This window comes from Felis catus, chromosome B4 (assembly GCF_018350175.1).
Source record: "Felis catus isolate Fca126 chromosome B4, F.catus_Fca126_mat1.0, whole genome shotgun sequence".
Lineage (NCBI taxonomy): Eukaryota > Metazoa > Chordata > Mammalia > Carnivora > Felidae > Felis > Felis catus.
In genome coordinates this window covers 117,371,334-117,390,642 of record NC_058374.1, presented here as the reverse complement: position 1 = coordinate 117,390,642, position 19,309 = coordinate 117,371,334, and the positions used below count along the sequence as shown (strand labels likewise).

General features: G+C 35.7%; 2 protein-coding genes across 10 annotated transcripts in view; one reads left to right on the top strand and one right to left on the bottom strand.

The window, feature by feature from the left end:
• The window catches only part of CDK17 (cyclin dependent kinase 17), a 110,674-nt gene extending 102,130 nt beyond the window's left edge, over positions 1-8,544 (top strand). For 6 of the 7 annotated variants that reach the window (XM_023257340.2, XM_023257341.2, XM_023257342.2 and 3 more), the window contains 6 exons: positions 60-157; positions 796-901; positions 3,779-3,821; positions 4,810-4,900; positions 6,207-6,284; positions 6,811-8,544. In XM_023257340.2, coding sequence (XP_023113108.1) covers positions 60-157; positions 796-901; positions 3,779-3,821; positions 4,810-4,900; positions 6,207-6,284; positions 6,811-6,848 — 454 coding nt within the window. In that variant the 3' untranslated portion in view covers positions 6,849-8,544. Of the gene's footprint in view, positions 1-59; positions 158-795; positions 902-3,778; positions 3,822-4,809; positions 4,901-6,206; positions 6,285-6,456 lie in introns of all 7 variants that reach the window. The other variant, XM_045062189.1, reaches the window with a different exon arrangement.
• Positions 8,545-14,658: 6,114 nt separating this feature from the next.
• The window catches only part of ELK3 (ETS transcription factor ELK3), a 66,976-nt gene continuing 62,325 nt past the window's right edge, over positions 14,659-19,309 (bottom strand). For all 3 annotated transcript variants that reach the window (XM_023257339.2, XM_023257338.2, XR_006600981.1), the window contains one exon: positions 14,659-17,129. In XM_023257339.2, coding sequence (XP_023113107.1) covers positions 17,031-17,129 — 99 coding nt within the window. In that variant the 3' untranslated portion in view covers positions 14,659-17,030. The remainder of the gene's footprint in view (positions 17,130-19,309) is intronic.

Here is a 19,309-nt window from a genome sequence, read left to right as displayed (position 1 = left end):
TTGTGCTTCTTAATATGTAAATGGATTGATTGCTCATTTTTTTATGATATATTTTAAAGGGGTGTTGGTTGCATTTTCTTTGAAATGGCTTCTGGAAGACCTCTATTTCCAGGATCAACTGTGGAAGATGAACTGCACTTAATTTTCCGACTGCTAGGTAATAGAAATATTTTCCCAGTAATTTGTTACCTGCAATTGACTAGCTGGATAAGACTACATATTTTAAAATGTGGTACTGAGACTAACAAAGAGCTGTTACAAAAATTATAATTAGTTGGGGTGCCTGGCTGTCTCAGTGTAGGATTTGTGACCCTTGATATCCAGGTAAGGAGTTGGAGCCCCACAATGAGTGTAGAGGTTACTTAAAAGCTTAAGAAAACCACTACTGATTAAAATAAAAAAAGAATTATAATTAGCGTAATTATAAAGATAGAGCCTTCTAGGTAACTTCTTTTCATTTACTGAGTTCTGCCTTTGCAATAAAAATTTTGTGGAAGAACAGAGAAAAATATTACTGAAAATTGATCTTTGGCGTATTATTAGGAAATGTCTGTAGGTTAGATGTCATTTAGGTGGCATCATTTTTATGGCATCATTGCATAGTCCAAAAAAAGGTCCATATGTGTTTACTGTTTCTGTCATTTTGCTTTCAGTTGAAATAGTCAAATCATCTACTAAATACAAAGTGTTCTTTAAGACACTTTCTCATTTGTCCTTATTTATATATATTTGCATATATATATATATATATATTTTTTTTATATATTTATAAATACTTTTTTTTTTTTAATTCAGGAACACCATCTCAGGAAACTTGGCCGGGTGTTTCTTCAAATGATGAGTTCAAGAACTATAACTTTCCAAAATACAAACCACAGCCTCTCATTAACCATGCACCCAGGTATTTTTTCTTTTTCTTTTTTCTTTTGTTTTTAGTGTTTATTTTAGAGAGAGAGAGAGAGACCAGGCGTTGAGTAGAGGAGGGGCAGAGAGAGAGGGAGACACAGAATCCGAAGCAGGCTCCAGGCTCTGAGCTGTCAGCACAGAGCCCCACACAGGGCTCGAACTCAGGAGCAGTGAGATCATGACCTGAGCCGAAGTCAGACGTGTAACCGACTGAGCCACCTAGGCGCCCCTCTTTTTCTTTACGTTAAAGGGTGGAAAACCCACTTGATTCTTTCCATTCTCTTGAAGCATTAGCCACAGATGGGTTTAGGAAAAAATACATATAATACATACAGTTCTTAAATATTTTAGAATCTAATTTAATTGAATTTCTTCCTCCCTTGTGTCAGATTAATTTTATAATTCAGAGATCAAGATATGTAAATCACAGAATTGAGCTATAAATAAAATGAATATAAAAGCAACTGTATTAGAATTCTAGAATTTATGTAGGTTATTTCGTTTCTCAGAAAGAAGACATTGGTTAATATCTTTTCCAATACTATGAAGACCATGATGAAACTTCTGTTTTGCTCTGTATGGGATTATTCTATATTTACTTAAAAAAACCTAAGGAAGTGTTATAAGTAAAATCTTGACTCGGACACAAGATGACCTGTCAGTATTTGGCCAATGTTAATGACCTAATTTGTATTTGAGGAATGTAAACTCTTTCTGACCCTTATATCCTAAATTTTGGCCATTTCATTAAAATTTCTTCTCAGATCTATCCCCAGATCCATTTATTTATTTATTTATTTATTTTTAATTTTTTTTTTTTTCAACGTTTATTTATTTTTGGGACAGAGAGAGACAGAGCATGAACGGGGGAGGGGCAGAGAGAGAGGGAGACACAGAATCGGAAACAGGCTCCAGGCTCTGAGCCTCAGCCCAGAGCCTGACGCGGGGCTCGAACTCACGGACCGCAAGATCGTGACCTGGCTGAAGTCGGACGCTTAACCGACTGCGCCACCCAGGCACCCCTCCCCAGATCCATTTAAAACCCCCATTAAAATGTCAGTCAGAAATTTTTATTTATGGAATTATTAAATTTTCAGTATGTAGCAGAGAATAGTCCCTTTGACTATATTTTTTCATCTTTCCTTAGAAAAATCAAAGAGTACACCCAGGTACCAAATAAGGTCAATGTCTATTTTAATCAAAGCCATTCTCATTGCTGACAGTATAACATACTTGCTCTAATTCCATTTGTTCTCAAGCTAGAGAGAGTAGAAAAACAAATTCAGATACCAAAAATATTTTTAAAGTACTTATGTGAATTGATGTTCTTATTGTTACTATAGCAACTAATAACATTCTAAGTAGACTTTCTTAGGAAGAATAATATGTGCGGGGCTTTTTTTGTGTGTCTCTTCCTTCTGAGTAGCATAAATCCTATTTTTTTAATTTATACGTTGCTTCTATTGTAATGTCCAGTGCAGAAAGTTGAAGCTCTTCTTTAAAGCAGGTTCTCCATGACCTTAACCCCTAGTTTGTGCCCAAGGAGCTCTGGATATCTGTCAGAATGGCAAACTACAAAGTATTAGAAGAGTCTGGAAAATGTCTAGGCTATAGCATCCGTGGAACCCATTAAGAGCACTTGGGGAAAATATATTGCCAGTGAAAGGCAGTGCAAAATAGAACCTATGGTTTCTGATCAAGAGATTATCCCATTAAGATAGTCCCCAAACCCTCTACTGCTCATTATATGAATATCATCACTATAATTATGTCTTTATCGACAGCTTCATTGGTTTTGTAGCTCTAATTTTTTTTTATTTTTCATGTATTGATTTATTTAAGTTTTTATTTAAATTCCAGTAAAAATATAGGGTAATACTGGTTTCAAGCATAGAATTTAGTGATTCATCATGTACATACAACACCCAGTGCTCATGACAACAGGTGCCCTCCTTAATGCCCATCACCTATTTAGTCCATTCCCCAACTACCTCCCCGCCAGCAACCCTCAGTTTGTTCTCTATAGTTAAGAGTCTCTTAGGGTTTGCCTCCCTTAGTTTTTTTTCTCTTCACCTATGCTCACCTGTTTTGTTTCTTAAATTCTACATGTGTAGCTCTAACTTTTAATTAAGTTTTATGATGTTATTGAGGCAGTTGAACTTTATAGGGGTGCCTCGGTGGCTTAGTTGGTTCAGCGTCCCAACTCTGGATTTCAGCTCAGGTCACCATCTCATGATTCTTGAGTTCAAGTCCCACATTGGGCTCTACCCTGACAGAATGGTGCCTGATTGATTGGGATTCTCTCTCTGTCTCTCCCTGATTTACAGGTGTTTTCTCCCTTGCATTCTCTCTGTCTCAAAAAAATAAATTGAACTTCATAGCTTCTAGTACCTCGTTCTTAGTAGACTGTTGTGTAAAAATATGTTGAATGAGTCATCTGTGTTTATTGTGAACCACAGTGACACATTTTGGGGTCACTTGTTTCTTTTTTAACCTATATAATAAGAAAATGATGCTTTTGTAGCTTGCCTTTCGTAGAACACTATGAAAATGATACACTTTACTTAAGCTATCCTGATAATAGAGATTACTTTGAGACAGAATAGTGCTTTTTAAAAAAAATCTTTAGTAATCTGATTTGTTCTTCATTATGGAAAATTTGAATTGGAACCTAGTTTTTTCTGTTTTCTTCTTGAACAAGTGGCAAGATAAGTCTTAAGTGTAGCACTTTTGAGTCTTTTGAAAGCAAAAAGAGTGGTTATTGTAGAGCACTTAATGTTTGCAGATTAAAACACTTGGAAAATAGTTTTATTTGAAAAGTTACTGTCAGCTAAGATAAAAGAATAAATTGCCACTTTTTTTGTTGTTTTAGGTTAGACTCTGAAGGAATCGAGTTGATAACAAAATTTCTTCAGGTAAGTTACATCTTTGTAATTGTTAAGCCTCAGTTTCTGCATCTGTAGAATGGGATCAGGAATACCTCCCTTAAATATCTGTCATGGCCATTAAATAAGATTACTTATGGTAGTATCTGGCATGCTTAAATCATATGCTTAGATAAAATAATAATAATAACAAATAATGGTTTCACTTAATGTGTCTGGGTCTCTTGTGCCCTAGAATGGTCTGAGGTTGTCACCTTCTGGCACCAAAACTATGTCAAGGGCATGTTGTCTGTAATTTATGTTCTCTTTCTTTTCCTTATACTTACTGCCTTACAGGCTGCTGCACCTACAAATACCATTCATATCTTCTATTCAGAGCAGGAAGAAGAGAGAGGATAAGGGTGTCAGTCATAATAGTCCTCTTGTATCTGGAAAGCAAAGGCTTTTCCAGAAACCCTTGTAAGGCTTCTTCATAAGTCTCGTTGGCCAGAACATTAATTGTAAGACAGGGTGGGAATTGGGGAGCAAGATTATCATAATTAGCCTAAACTTAGAATAGTCATGGTTCATGTTGGTCTGTTGGACTTGGAAACATGGACACCTTATACAAATTTATGTTATCTCATCAAGGAACAAAGGGAAATGGGTATCCAGTAGGTAATTTAATAATATCTTTCATAAAAGTATTGGGTATATTTCCAGTGATACTTCGGTGTTCATGAGGAAAAGTAACACCAAAGGTCAGGTATTTTAATTTTTCATCACTTAAGAAAATACGGGAAGTCTAAGTTTTTATAAAAGTGAAGATTTAACTTCATCTTGGAAATTTGGAACTAGATAAAGTCATTACTACATAATGGCAGTAGTACTCACATTAGAGTATATCTGGTGTAATCCAAGTTGGTTCTTAAAAAACAGTCATTGTATTAAATCATCTTATTAGCTCTACATGCTAATCTACCTCCCCTCATGATGTTTAGAGAAAAAGTTAATGAAGCAGTTCTTCGCTTTTTCTCAGTACGAATCTAAGAAACGGGTTTCAGCAGAAGAGGCCATGAAGCATGTGTACTTTCGAAGTCTGGGACCAAGAATACATACTTTACCTGAAAGTAAGAGAAATTCTAAAGTCCCCTCCTCTCATTTTCATTTGTCCAGGGTAGGAGACTGGGTGGTAAATTAGGGGTTTGGGAAGAGATTGTTGGTTTTTAAGCCTAAAATTTTAACTCTTTTTGTAAGTACATCAGAATTCCTTGAAGGGAATTGTGTGTCCTCTTTGCCTATGTTTTAATTTATTTCTTTTAACACTGAGCACATTGCCACTGCTTTGTAACAAATCAATAGTACTTAGACATGGGTTATTAATCTTACTGGACTTAAATTGAAAATGCCATCTGATGATAGACATTGTCATTAGGCCCAATCTAGATTTCTCTGATTCAGAGTTTCTAAAAATGGATTTCAGGCAAAGAGTAATGGAGCACAACCAAAACATACGATTGTTTCCTTGTGAAAGTAGATTTCGTTTTCAAGATATAAAGGTGATTTTTCTTTGCTGTGGTCACTAACTTTACTATCCTCGTGACAGTGGTGAGCATATTGTTAGTCACTAAAAGAGCTGATTTCTCATGCCTGAGGTGACTGCTTCATCTTACTTATAAGATCCTTTTTAAAAATTACCTCAACATTTTGCTTTAAAACTGAGTAAGGTGAATGGAGAATTAGAATATTTAGGAACTGAGATTTGCTGTTCGGAATCAAGAATCCTTAAGACTTTTAACTTAGAGCTTACTGGATATTTTTTAATGAAAGACTACCTCTCTGGCAGAGATTGGAAATGAGAAAGAGATTGGAAAAAGAAAGATTGGAAATGAAAAGAGAATTACAAGTGTTTTTAAGATGATATTTACATTTCATTGTTAATATCAGGCAATTATGGTTGGCAATTTGAGGTAGGCAATTATGGTTATGCAAACCTATTTCTTATTTTTCTCTGAAAATCTGAAGATAGTCTGAGGCCCTGATACCTTCATGCCATCATAAGAAGACAGGTAAAGGCAGAGAGAATAAAAACCAAGTAATGCCTTTTGATTAGGTCTCCCCAACCCCAGTAGGTCCTAGAAATAGACAGTGTATATTCTCTGTATGTACATACTCGAAGAGAAACATATAGTGGAAGTGTGACTCAGAGCAGAATTGTGGGGGAAAAGTTCTGAGGGGAGATTATTTTGTTTGGTTTTCTACTCAAAACATTGGGACAAAGGGGAAAAATAGTTCAAGGCTGTAACCTTGTGAATGTAGCATAAATGTTTCATGTTGAATCAGTATACATTTTTAAACAATTCTGTCGATAATTGGATTATATTTGTTTTAATAATGTCAGACCTTTACCTGATAGTTTTTGTCTGTGCATTTTAGGTGTATCAATATTCAGTTTGAAAGAGATTCAGTTGCAAAAGGACCCGGGTTTTCGAAATTCTTCTTATCCAGAGACAGGTGTGTTTGTCATAAACCATTTCACGTGTCGATCATGAAATTTTGCGTGGAACTAAGTTTTTGGTTTATAAATTGATCAGTAAAATTATTGATGTAAAAACCAATGTACAGTGCATTCCACAACTGTATGTTTAGCATTGCACGTACTCACTTTTCTGTATGATGTGGGCAGCTCAGTAATTCTTCAGAGAGAAATCTGACTCAGTCAAGTCAGGGATCCTGAAAGCTGCAGATGGCACAAAGACCTTTTACAAGTGGCCTGGCTTGATCACTGCACACGCCATTCCTGGTACCTGAGGCAGAAGACACATCTTATGCTTCCCTAGTCATCAGGTTCATCACTTCGAAGCATAGAAGCTGTAGACTGACCCCATCAACAAAAGGGTCATTTCAGACAGTGCTGATCACTCTTACGTGGAAGATTAGTTTTTGCTGGTGGGAACATTAGCTTCCTAGAGTCACCAAATACTGTATGTGGGATAAAACTGAACCTTGAACTGCCTCATAAAATGACTTTATATTTTAGGACATGGGAAGAACAGAAGACAGAGCATGCTCTTTTAAGTCTGATAACATGGTTTCAAGCCCAGCCCCCAGCCTTTCTTATCAATCAAGGACTCAGATCTGAAGGCAATTATTTCTTTTGGTGGACTTGGAATCTCCGTTTGTCTACACTGTCCTCTTCACAGTGGAGTCTTTTTATTTCAGACCTACAGATTGTTTTTATATTTGTTGTCACAGTGTGACAATTTTTTTGTACAGTTGGTTTTAAGGTCTTCTCTGCCATTAGAGCCAGTAGGTTACAGCTATTGATGTAACTGTAGCTGCAATTTTTGTGCAGGACTGAGAAACACAGTGCATTATTTATTGCGGAATCATTGCTGCTAAATAACTACTGTCTGTTTATTTAACACAACAGTTAAATGCCTGAAGAAGTTGCAGTGGCTTTATTAGATGTGAATGCATCTGTTTCTCCCCATGAATTGTTTTACTGCTGCATTTCTTGTTTGTTTTTAAAATTAAACTGCAGTGTTTCCTGGAATGTAAGTTTAGCTTTGCTTAACAGTAAAATAAGTGAGCCATCTTGAACACTCTAAGTTCATGCTGTATAATCTTTCATTGAACATCAGCAAATAGAGTAGCTAAAAAATTGATGAGTACATCATGTTTAGGAAAGCATGTGATGCAGAGGTTGATTCAAGCAAGTGAATACCTGACATGGGGATCTCACATTAGATACCAGTAATTTAAAGCACCAAAATTATTTATTTTTACCTTGCCTCATTTTAGAAATATTTACTGCATATTATTGGATATGTGTATACTAATACACTTACCTATTTTACATTGTGCTTTAATTTAGTTAAAACTAAACCATACAAGTCCAGTGAAATATGTGAGGTCTTGTTTTCATTTTAAATACAGTTCTTTTATTAGAAAGGATGATACTTTTGGGGGGAGCCATTTATTTCATTTGGGGGCTGTCTATATGCGTGTGTTTTAATAACATTCACTTGGAATCAGCTAAAAGCTGTAATATGTCTTTGAAATGAGCCATGATAAATACAAATGACAGAAAGGAGAACTGAGGATTGTTTTAAAGCATTGTAGGTATTAATGTGTTTATCAGAGATAGTAAATATTACAGTTTCAATTATGCATCTCTTTGAACATCATAAACACGCCTTGGTGTTGGTAAGTGTTTTAAGCATTTGTGTTAACTTTTAAGGACTATTTGTTTAGTGCATCTTACAAACTACAAATCTTAATTGGTATATTTTGAAATGGTCATGTAAATTTTTGGCTTATATATCATGAAAATAATCATAACTTAATTTTTTTCCTGATATTCACTGTAAAACATTCAGGGGTCCTACCATTTCTGTTCAGGAAATCTTGTAGTTTATTGTTATTTAACAGTATTAAGTGAATTTTTGTATATTTCATTTTAACTTTATTTGTGAATAGTGATTGTGGCATGTTTGGGTGTTATTTTAATATTTCATGAGACAGAAATTTTAATTTTTAAAAAAAATTTTCTGGAAGAAACAGATTCATGTGTAATGGTGAATATTGGACCACTACTGCTTTTCACATTTGTAAATTGGTTTTATGTTAAACCCTGTAGCCTAACAAACTGCTGTTATTTCTAACTGACAGACATGTATTAATATTGTACTTTGAAGGTTATAAATATTATGTGGAAATTCCTCCATTTTGTTTTGAAATTTATAATAACAAGATCTTCATGTTGTTAAAATGTGGTTTTGTTGAGTCACCGTTCTTTCTGGGGGAAGAAGGCTGTGCAGAACGGGATCATTTTCCTTTATGGGTTTCATTTTTAAGAGAATGAAGTCTCACTGTGTCAGTAATGATATTTAATTTATATTTGTGCTGGCCGTTCATTTAGTAATCTCTACCATAATTTTATAGGATAGCACTCTTCAATTATAAAGTCACATTTTTCATTTTATAGGTTACAAAAATGTTTTGCAAATTTTATATATTTATCCATAAGTTTGATATTCTTGCAGATAAAACATGAAAAAATATATCCAGTAGTTATATAAAATTCTTCTTCCTAGGAAGTCCTAGGGATGTTTCTTCATTTTATTAAGGAATTTGGTATTTTTTTTTGATACTTGAGCATCACCATTCAGATCCTGAAAACTTTGCAATGAAGAGAATTGAAATGTAGAGATTTTGAACCTTGAACACTTATGATTCATCTTAAACTGACATGGTTTTAAAGGTAAGAGAGGATGTGTTTTTGTTTTCCTTCCAAATGATGCTATTAACACACATTGAATATGTCACTCTAGGTGTGTAGAAGTCGTTCCATTCTATCTGGTGCTTTATTATATTTGAAAGACTACTTGTTAACATGTTATAATAATTTGTCGTTTGGGCCCAGGACAATTCGTGAGGTTGAGGCTGGTTTATCTTGCCATTTTTTTTACCCATTGTAAGTATACAATTTGGTGGCATTGATTAGAGTATTGTACAGCATTTACACTGTCTTTTTCCATAATTTTTCATCTCTCCAAATAGAAATTCTATACCCATTAAGAGCAACCACCCCATTTCCCCCTCCCCACAGCCCCCCGTAACCTTTAATGTGTAGGCATAACTCATTTTACTGCACTGCACTTTATTGCGCTTTGCAGATACTGTGTTTTTTTAATGAATTGAAGGTTTGTCGTAACCCTGCATTGAGCAAGTCTGTGGGCGCCATTTTTCCAACTGCATTTGCTCACCCCATGTCTCTGTGCTACATTTGGTAATTCTTGTAATATTTCAAGTTTTATTATTATATTTATTATGGTGATTTGTGATTAGTGATCCTTGATATTATCATTGTAATTGTTTTGGGGTGTCACAAATCACACCCATGTAAGACAGTGAACTTAATAAATGATAAATGTTGTGTGTTCCAACTGCTCCACCAACAGGCTGTTCCCCCATCTTTCTCCCTCTCCTCAGGCTTCCCTATTCCCTGAGACACAACAGTACAGGAATTAGGACAATTAATTACCCTACAGTGGCCTCTAAGTGTTCAAGTGAAAGAAGAGTCACACATTTCTGAGTTTAAATCAAAAGCTTTGAAATGATTTAAGCTTAATCAGGAAGGCATGTCAAAAGCCAACATAGGCTGAAAGCTAGGCCTCTTGGTCCAGTTAGCCAAGTTGTGAATGCAAAGGAACAGCTCTTGAAGGACATTAATAGAACTACTCCAGTGAACGCATAAATGATGAGAAAGTGAAACAGCCTTATTGCTGATATGGAGAAAGTTTTATTGGTCTGGGTAGAAGATCAAATCAGCCACGGCATTCCCTCAAACCAAAGCTTAATCCAGAGCAAAGTCCTAACTCTCTTCAATTCTGTGAAGGCTGAAAAAGGTGAAGAAGCTGCAGAAGAACAATTTGAAGCTAAGGGAGGTTGGTTCATGAGGTTTAAGAAAAGAAGCTGTCTCCATAACGTACAAGTGCAAGATGAAGCAGCAGGTGCTGATGTAGAAGTGGCAGCAAGTTATCCAAAAGAGCTAGCAAGGTAATTAATGGGGGTGGCTATGTTAAACAGATTTTCAATGTAGGCACAGCAGCCTTCTCTTGGAAGAAGATGCCATCTAGGACTCTCCTGGCTAAAAAGGACAAGTAGTAGTGCTTGGCTTCAAAGCTTCAAAAGATAGGTTGACTCTCTTATTAGAGACTAATGCAGCTGATGACTTTAAGTTGAAGCCGTGCTCATTGACCATACTGAAAACCATAGGGCCCTTAAGAATTAGGCTAAATCTGTTCTCCCTATGTTCTGTCAGTGGAACAACAGAGCCTGGATGACATCATATCTGTTTACAGCATGATCTGAATATTTTAAGCCTGTTTAGAAAAAAATTTTTCAAGATATTATTGTTCATTGAAAATGCACCTGGTCGCCCAAGGGCTCTGATGGAGATATACAACCAAGGTGAATCTTGTTTTCTTGCCTCTTAACATCAATTCTGCAGCCCATGGATCAAGGAGTAATTTGGACTTTCAGGTCATACTCCTTAAAAATACATTTTGTAAGGCTGCCATAGATAGTGATTCTGATGGATTTGGCCAAAATAAATGGAAAACCTTCTAGAAAAGATTCACCATTCTAGGTGTCATTAAGAACATGTGTGTGATTCATGGGAGGGGTCAAAATATCAACAGGAGTTTGGCAGAAGCTGATTCCAAAACTTCAGTGGAGGAGGCAGCTGCAAATGTGGAAATAGCAAGACAACTAGAATTAGAAATGGAGCCTGAAGATGTGACTGAATTGCTGCAGTTTCATGATAAAATTTTAATGATGGGAAGTTACTTCTTGTGGATGAACAAAGGAAGCGATTTCTTGAGATGGAATATACTCCTAGTGAAGATGCTGTGAGGATTGTTGAAATGACACCGAAAGATTTAGAATATCACATAAACTTAGTTGATAAAACAGTATCAGGGTTTAAGATGACTCCAGCTTTGACAGAAGTTCTGTGGGTAAAATTCTATCAAACGACATGAAAGGAAGAGACCCCATTGTTTCAGTAGACTCTGTTGTTGTCTTATTTTAAGAAATCGCTACAGTCTAAAAGAAGGGCAGGGAGGGGGGCACCTGGATGGCACAGTCGGTTAAGTGTCCGACTTCAGGTCAGGTCATGATCTCACAGTCCGTGAGTTCAAGCCCTGCATCGGGCTCTGTGCTGACAGCTCGGAGCCTGGAGCCTGCTTCACATTCTGTGTCTCCCTCTCTCTCTGCCCCTCCCCTACTCACGGTCTGTCTCTCTCTCTCTCTCTCTCTCTCTCTCTCTCTCTCTCAAAAATAAATAAAAATTTAAAAAAAAAAAAGTCAACACAGTCTCCCCCCCGCCTTTAGCAACCACCACCCTGATCAGTCAGGAGCCATCAACATTCGGGCAGGACCCGCCACTGGTGAAATGACTATGACACACTGAAAGTTCACTCAGATGCTGGTTAGCAGTTTTTTAGCAATAAAGTATTTTTTAACAAAAGTCTATGCACACTGTTTTTTTAGACATAATGCTATTGTACAACTTAATAGACTACAGTATAGCATAAACATAATTTTTTTTTAAGTTTATTTTGAGAGAGTGAGATAGCGCGCAAGCAGGGGAGGGGGCAGAGAGAGAAGGGGGGGAGAGAGAGAGAGAGAATCTGCACTGATGATGCAGAGCCCGATGCGGGGCTCAAATTCATGAGCCATGGGATCATGACCTGAGCCAAAATCAAGAGTCAGAGGCTTAACTGAGCCCCCCAGGTGCCCCTAAACATAATTTTTATATGTACTGGGAAACCAAAAAATTCACTTGATGCACTTTATTATGGTATTTGCTTTATTACAACAGACTGGAACTGAACTTGCAGTATCTCCAAGGTATGCCTGTACTTTTCTTTTTTATTTATTTACTTAAGTAATCTCTGCACTCAACATGGGGCTCACACAACCCTGAGATCAAGAGTTACATGCCTTTCCACCCATGGTATGCCTGTACTTTTTGTGTCTGAATTTGCCTTTGTAGATATTTCATATACATTGAGTTATACCACATTCACCCTTTTGTGTCATATTTCATTCACTTAAGATGATGTTTTCAAGTTTTATCCATGTTGTACCATGTATCACAATGTTATTTCTCTTCATATCTGAATAATATTCTGTGAATATGCAGCATTTTGTTTAAACATTCATCTGTTGATTTCACACTGACTTTTCCCCATTTTTTTGGCTTTTCTGAATAATGCTGTCCTGAGTATGGGTGTACCAGCATATGTTTGGGTCCTTGTTTTCATTTCTTTGAGCTTAAATACCTAGGTGTGGAATTGTTGGGTCATGCATAATCTATATTTACCTTTTTGAGGAACCATCAAACAATTTTCCATGATGACTGTACCATTTTACATTCCTAATAGTAATATATAAGAGTTCTAATTGCTCATTTTTACCAACACTTCTGTTCCTTTTTTAAACAAATTATTATATTCATTATAGTACGTATGACTTGGTATCTTATTGTGCTTTTTTGATTTGCATTTCCTGAACGAGTAAGGATGTTGCGCATCTCTTCATGTCCTTATTGGCCATTTGTATATTTGCTTTGGAGAAAACTCTATTCAAGTCTATTACCCATTTTGAAATTGTGTTGTTGATGGTGGTGAGTTGGGTCATAAAGCTGTGTAGTTCTTTATATATTCTAGACATTAGACTCATTAGAGATACGATTAGCAGTTATTTTCTTCTGTGCTGTGGGTTTTTTTACTTTCTTGAAAGCATCCTTTTGGTACACAAGACTTTTTATTTTTTTTAGAGTTCATTTTTGAAAGAGAATGTACTCGCACAAGCACGTGGGGGAGGGGCAGAGAGAGTCCCAAGCAGGTTTCTCGTCAGTGCAGAGCTCGATGCAGGGCTTGAACCCACAAAGCATGAGATCATGACCTGAGCTGAAATCAAGAGTCAGATGCTAAACTGACAGAGCTACCCAGGAATCCCAGGACTTCTCATTTTAAAGAAGTTCAGTGTATCTTTTTTTTTTTTTTTCTTTTTCTGCTCTTAGTGATATATGTAAGACGCTACTGCCAAATTTAAGATCATGAATATTTTCCTCTGTTTTAATATTCTTATAGTTTTAATGCTTACATTTAGGGCTTTGAGTTAATTTTTGTATGTAGTGTGAAGTTTGGATCTAACTTCATTCTTTTGCATGTGAATGTCTAGTTTTCCCTGCACTGTTTGTTAAAAAGACTATCCTTTTCCCATTAAATGGTTTTGGTACCCTTGTTAAGTCAGTTGGCCATAAATGTGAGAGTTTATTCTGTTTTACTGGTCTGTATCTCTTTTGGCCAGTACCAGTGTTTTGACTGATTGTAGCTTTGTAAATTTTGAAATCAAGAAGTGAGTCCCCCAACTTTGTTTTTTTTTCAAGGTTGTTTTGGCTATTCGGGGTCCCTTGAAATTCCATATAAATTTTAGGATGGGATTTTTCTATTTCTGAGGAAATACGCCATTGGGATTGTGACAGGAATTGCATTGATTGACTCTAGATTAATTTGGGAGTTCTGTGATCTTAATATTAAATCTTTCAGTCCATAAATGCAGGATGTCTTTAATTTCTTTTAGCAATGTTTTGTAGTTTTTCAGTATATAAGTCTTGTGCCTCCTTGATGAATTTTATTCCTAAGTATGCTATTCTTTTTGATGTTATTGTAGACAGAATTATTTTCTGAATTTTTCATTTGCTAGTGTGTAGAAATACAAATGATTTTTGTTTTGTTGATTTTGTGTCCCATAATTTTGCTGACGTTATTAACTTTTTTTTGTGGGTTCTTTAAGGTTTTCTACATGTAAGACGATGTCTTCTATGAATAGAGATCCTGTATAATTTGGATTTATTTTTCTTGCCTAATTAACTTTGGTTAGGACTTTCGGTACTGTGTTGAAGTAGAATTGGCAACAGAGAGTATCCTTGTTCTTTATGTTAGGGGAAAACACTTTCAGTTACCATTGAGTATGATATTAGTTGCAACTAAAAGAAATGATCATTTGTTTTTTTTCCCTTCCTCATCACCTACCCTATCTTTCAATGTAGAATGATTGGTAAACCTTAAGATTTAAAAGATGAGGGACCACTTTTCAAACCCATTCTCCTCCCCAACCCTCACCAGTTCAACCTCAATAATTGTTTCATTAAATATCTCTTTGAAGCAGATTATATATACAATAGCATGTTTTGATGTATCATATTTGAGGCTAGAGGCCAAGACTTATTTTTCAGCTCTTACCCATATATAAAAGCAAAATTTGGATCGTTCCAAGTAAATGGAAGTAAACCAACCCACTTGCCTCCTTGCACCTTTTATCACAAAGTATTTATTAAACAAAAATAATAGTAAAATTGATACATATATGAAAGTGAATGCACTCATAGAAAAGGTGTGTACAAAGAGACCAACATTTAGGTTATAGTTCTATAAAACCTTAGCTATAGTAGTAGTTTAACACTGATCAAGCAGACAATAAAAAGGAAAAAGTTATTTAATACGTTCTTTGAAATCTGTTCTCTGACTAAAATAACTGTTAAAACACACACACACACACACACACACACACACACACAGAATGAGGCAGAGCTATAAGAGTTACATTTCAATACCTCCAATTCTCTATTTGTGTCATAGTTTTCTGATCCATAAAAATTATGGTGTTTTTCCGTTTCTAATAAACAGCTAGAGTCCATAGTATTTCAAGGAAGGAAATATAGGAATTGGGTTTATAGTCATTTGAATATTTCCAATCAGCATATACACTTAAAAATATTTTTGGTTGAAGTTTTTGTACATTGATTAACTTTCTCTGTAAGAATCTTCCATTTGAGGTATGTTCTTCACTTATCCGATGAATTTTTTTTAATGTTCTAACATACAGCTTGGGGCCAGTAGTTAGTTACAGCCAGGAGTGGAAAAGCATAACTGGACTGAGCACTAGTCACTGTTCTATCTTTAATGAGCTGTGTGGCCTCAGGCAGCTCCCAGTTGTTTGTGTAATTGCCTTATGTGGAAACAGTGGTGAGAAGCATTCTCAAAGGCCCCCTCTACCTGTAGCATTTCATGTTGGGTACATCTCAGTTCCCCAGACCAGCTCTTTTATTTTAGTACAGAATTTTCCTCAGCCTATGAGGGAGTGACAGTAGTGTCTGTGGATTTTGGAATTTATATCCAGAGTTGTATATTGGAGATGTACAGAGATGCTTAATTCCAATTGAAAAATCTCAAGATTTTTAGAAAATTGCAGAAATGTTTGTGTTTTTACAAGATTTTTTATGCTTTTTCATAATCCTTGCCACTTAACACCTACTTTGGAGTCATTTATTTAGCCATATTTCAGACTGGTTACTTAACAGTTCAGGATGATAATCTGATCTTGAATCGAAAGTGCGGGACACTTTCCAGTTCTCTCCACATTAGAATTTTCCTACCTCGTGTACAGAACAGTGCCTTAGAGTGGTGCCTGATATTTGTTATCACTGCTCTAAACTGTGCTACACAAGAGAGTTAACTGCTGAGTGCTCCAAATTGTTACTAATTCAGTTCCATAATGATGAGGTTCCTGAAGAATTTTATATTTCTTGTATCCAGTTTCCTTCATTCTCCCCATAAACTTAGTAATACATAAAGCAATGTATCCTACCTCTCAGTTTCACAGGCAAGGCTATGCCTATACACATGAAGATACTTGGTGTTCTAAAATTGTTGTCTGTGAGCCTCTTCCAAAGCATAGGTATTTTAAATGTTAATTATGGTTGTAGGGGTTTACCCTAACTCATAATGGTACAGGAAATACATCAGGGGTGTGATTCTCTAGGGAAACTGGGAGAACCACAGCTGATTTTTTGAAATAAGAACATGCTTACATAGATATTTCAAGGGCATGGGTAGAGTGAACTTGATGTAGATTTCCATCTCCGGTTTATGCTTGGGAGGAGTCTAAAAGATTGTAAACAGCTAGGTGGCTAGCCTTTCAAAGTTCATTTTTTAAAAAATGCACTTTAGAACATTTTCTTTTATGAATGTTTATTTTCTAAATATGGCTTAGTTTATTTTATAAAAACATTAACTTGGACATTTACTGAATTTCAGTTCAAAAGAGGTTCTAAGGCAATTCTTATACAATTGAAAGCGAAAAGGAAAAATATGAATATGCTTTCATGTTGCCTACTTGTGGAAAATAATGAAATTCTACTAGAGAGCTGTTTGATACTAATTTTTGTCTTTCAAACATTTTCTCTTAATACTAAAAAATATATAAATCATTTACATAAAACTAAATGCAAAGGAAGGCACAGCTGGTTATAGTGTCTATAAGCATAGTTGAGCATATGCGGAATTAAAGAGAAAAAAAGCTTCACATCCTTATTAGTTATACTGAAAACCATTAAGAAAAGTTCTTCACTGTCAACAGTGTTCAACACTTAAGAGCTAAGAAGATATAAAACAAAAACATTAAAATTCACTTAATGCCAAACAGATCTTCATATATACTTGAATATAAAAAAAAAAGTTTTAAAAATGCTAACATAAATCTAGACCATCCATGTTATGAAAAGTGCAAACCAAATTAACAGAGGGTTTCACAATGTCCTTCTCATGACACAGGTAAACTAGCCCAGGGGGACAAATTTGTCTCATCAGTTAATAAGTCTTTAATTGTGGTCAGATGTCATCAGGATTTCTGAGAGTTCGAAGAAAGCAGTACTGGAGAAGCAGCTCTATCCAGACTGGGGATTGGCACTGGCATGTGGCCATTAAGCAGTGTTGGAAACTGTAGGGAACAAAAGAGTTTTAAAATAATTATTGCAGACCCATTGGGAAGAACCTGAGTTCTTTACATTCCTAGACAGACCGTGGTGGATCACCCCTGGGAGACCGGTCAGTTGCAAATTATTTTACAGAATGAGATCACGGTTACACAGAGCAAAGAATAGGGCCCAGAAAATCTCCCTAATTATTAAATACCTAGGCCACTAGAAAAAAAAAAAATATATATATATATATATATATGTTGCTGAAGCATATTCTAATACTTTTAAAAGGTTCCAAGCTACTCAGAATGCTGATTTGCTTTAAATATTGTTTTTGAAAACCAGAGACAACACACTCAACCTGGTTCACATGTAAAACTTCTAATAGTATTTTGAAAATGGCCATGGTTTGTCCGGAGTACTATAAAGATACTTCTCAGTAACTATTAAAAATAAGTACTTTACCTTAAAAGGCTTAGAAAGCAAGAATATATTTTGGGGCTGAGGAAGTATTCTTTTTAATTACAATGACAATATCCTACTTCACGGTAACAATACTTAAAAAGTTAATTTTTGTATTGTTGGCAACTAAGATGATAAATGGGATAAAGGTACCTGGCTTTGATAACTTTCAGGTCTGAAATACCACAACTATACTCCCAACTGAACAAGAATAATTAAAGGCCTCCCTTTAATACATTACTATGCATAACTAGATTTTCATTGTCCAGAATGATAGGTGTCAAAATGATCTCCCGGCTATCTTCTAGTTTAATTGCTATTTCATCTAGATAAGTTAATACTAAATTTCAATACTGAATATCAAACTGCAAAACCTAGCACAAGGTAGAAGTACTGTACAATAAATACTTATAGATTTGTCCAATTTTCAAACTATTTCAATAATTTGGTGCCTTGCAGTTTATCAGTGGTTGTCACTTCAGTTGATATCTAGGATCCTGTAAGGTAAGTTTGGTTATCCCCACAGAGCATATGGGGGTGCTCTTTAAATACTATTTCAATTTCCTTAATGGTCATTAGCATATTCAAGGATTTGTTTCTTTTCTGACACTTTGGAATTTTAGTTGTTTGTAGAATTTTACCCATTTCAACTGAGTTATTACATCTATTAAACATCTAGCTTATACTCTTTTAAAAGATCCATGCTCCTAACTACTATTCTCACTGACTTGATTTTACCGTAGACCCTGGAAGAAGAGCAGGTTTTGAATTTTCATTCCTTTAGCTTATTTGCAGTCTTATCTCATTTTGGTTTGTGACCATTTTACTGGTCAGCTTTTGGTTTTGTTAATCTTCCTGTTTAAATCTAGATATTATTGATTTCTGCCCTCTTCCCTTTATTTCTGTACTCAAGTTGTAGTTTCTCTTGCCTGGCTTTTCTGGCATGTTTCATCTTTATTGACTCCCCACGTCCACTCTCTTAAGTTGCAGCGTTCCCCCAAACTTTACCCTCTGCCTGCCTTTCTCCCATACTGGACTCAACAGTCATTTCCTGCTATCAGTTAGATGTCCCCATCAGTGCGTCTTCCCCAATAGCCTGCAATTCTGTGCTCACTCAAGTCAGTCAGAGTGGTGATAGGAGCATGACCCTAAACTTGAATCCAGGTTTTGCTGCTTATTAACATGCAGTCTTGGGTAAACTGAGCAACATCTCTGGGCCTTAGTTTCCTTAGGTTTTCAAAAAGAACTACTGGGAGTACAGCTGACTCTTGAACAACACAGGTTTGCAAATTTTTTCAACAAACAGCATAATACTGTAAATGTCTTTTCCTTACAATTTTCTTTTCCCTAGCTTACTTTTTTATAAGAATACATACAGCATATAATACATGGAACATGCAAAGTATGTGTCAGCTGTTATCAGAAAGGTTTCTGGTCAACATTAGGCTAATGTTTTTGAACAGTCAGAAGTTATACATGGATTTTCAACTGCAAGGGGGGGTGAGCACCCCTAAACCCCACATTGTTCAAGGGTCAACTGTATTAAATGAGAAGCCACGAAAAGCACTGTAAACAATGTCTAACATACAGTAGCCCTCAAAAAATGTGAGCTTCTTATACAAAAGTAATCTTTGTCTCTTCCTAAATTTCACTACTTCTTACTCCTGAAACCCAACTAAAAGTCTTCCTCTCCATTTTACCTCTGGAATGTCTTCTAAATATATTCCCATTTCCACTA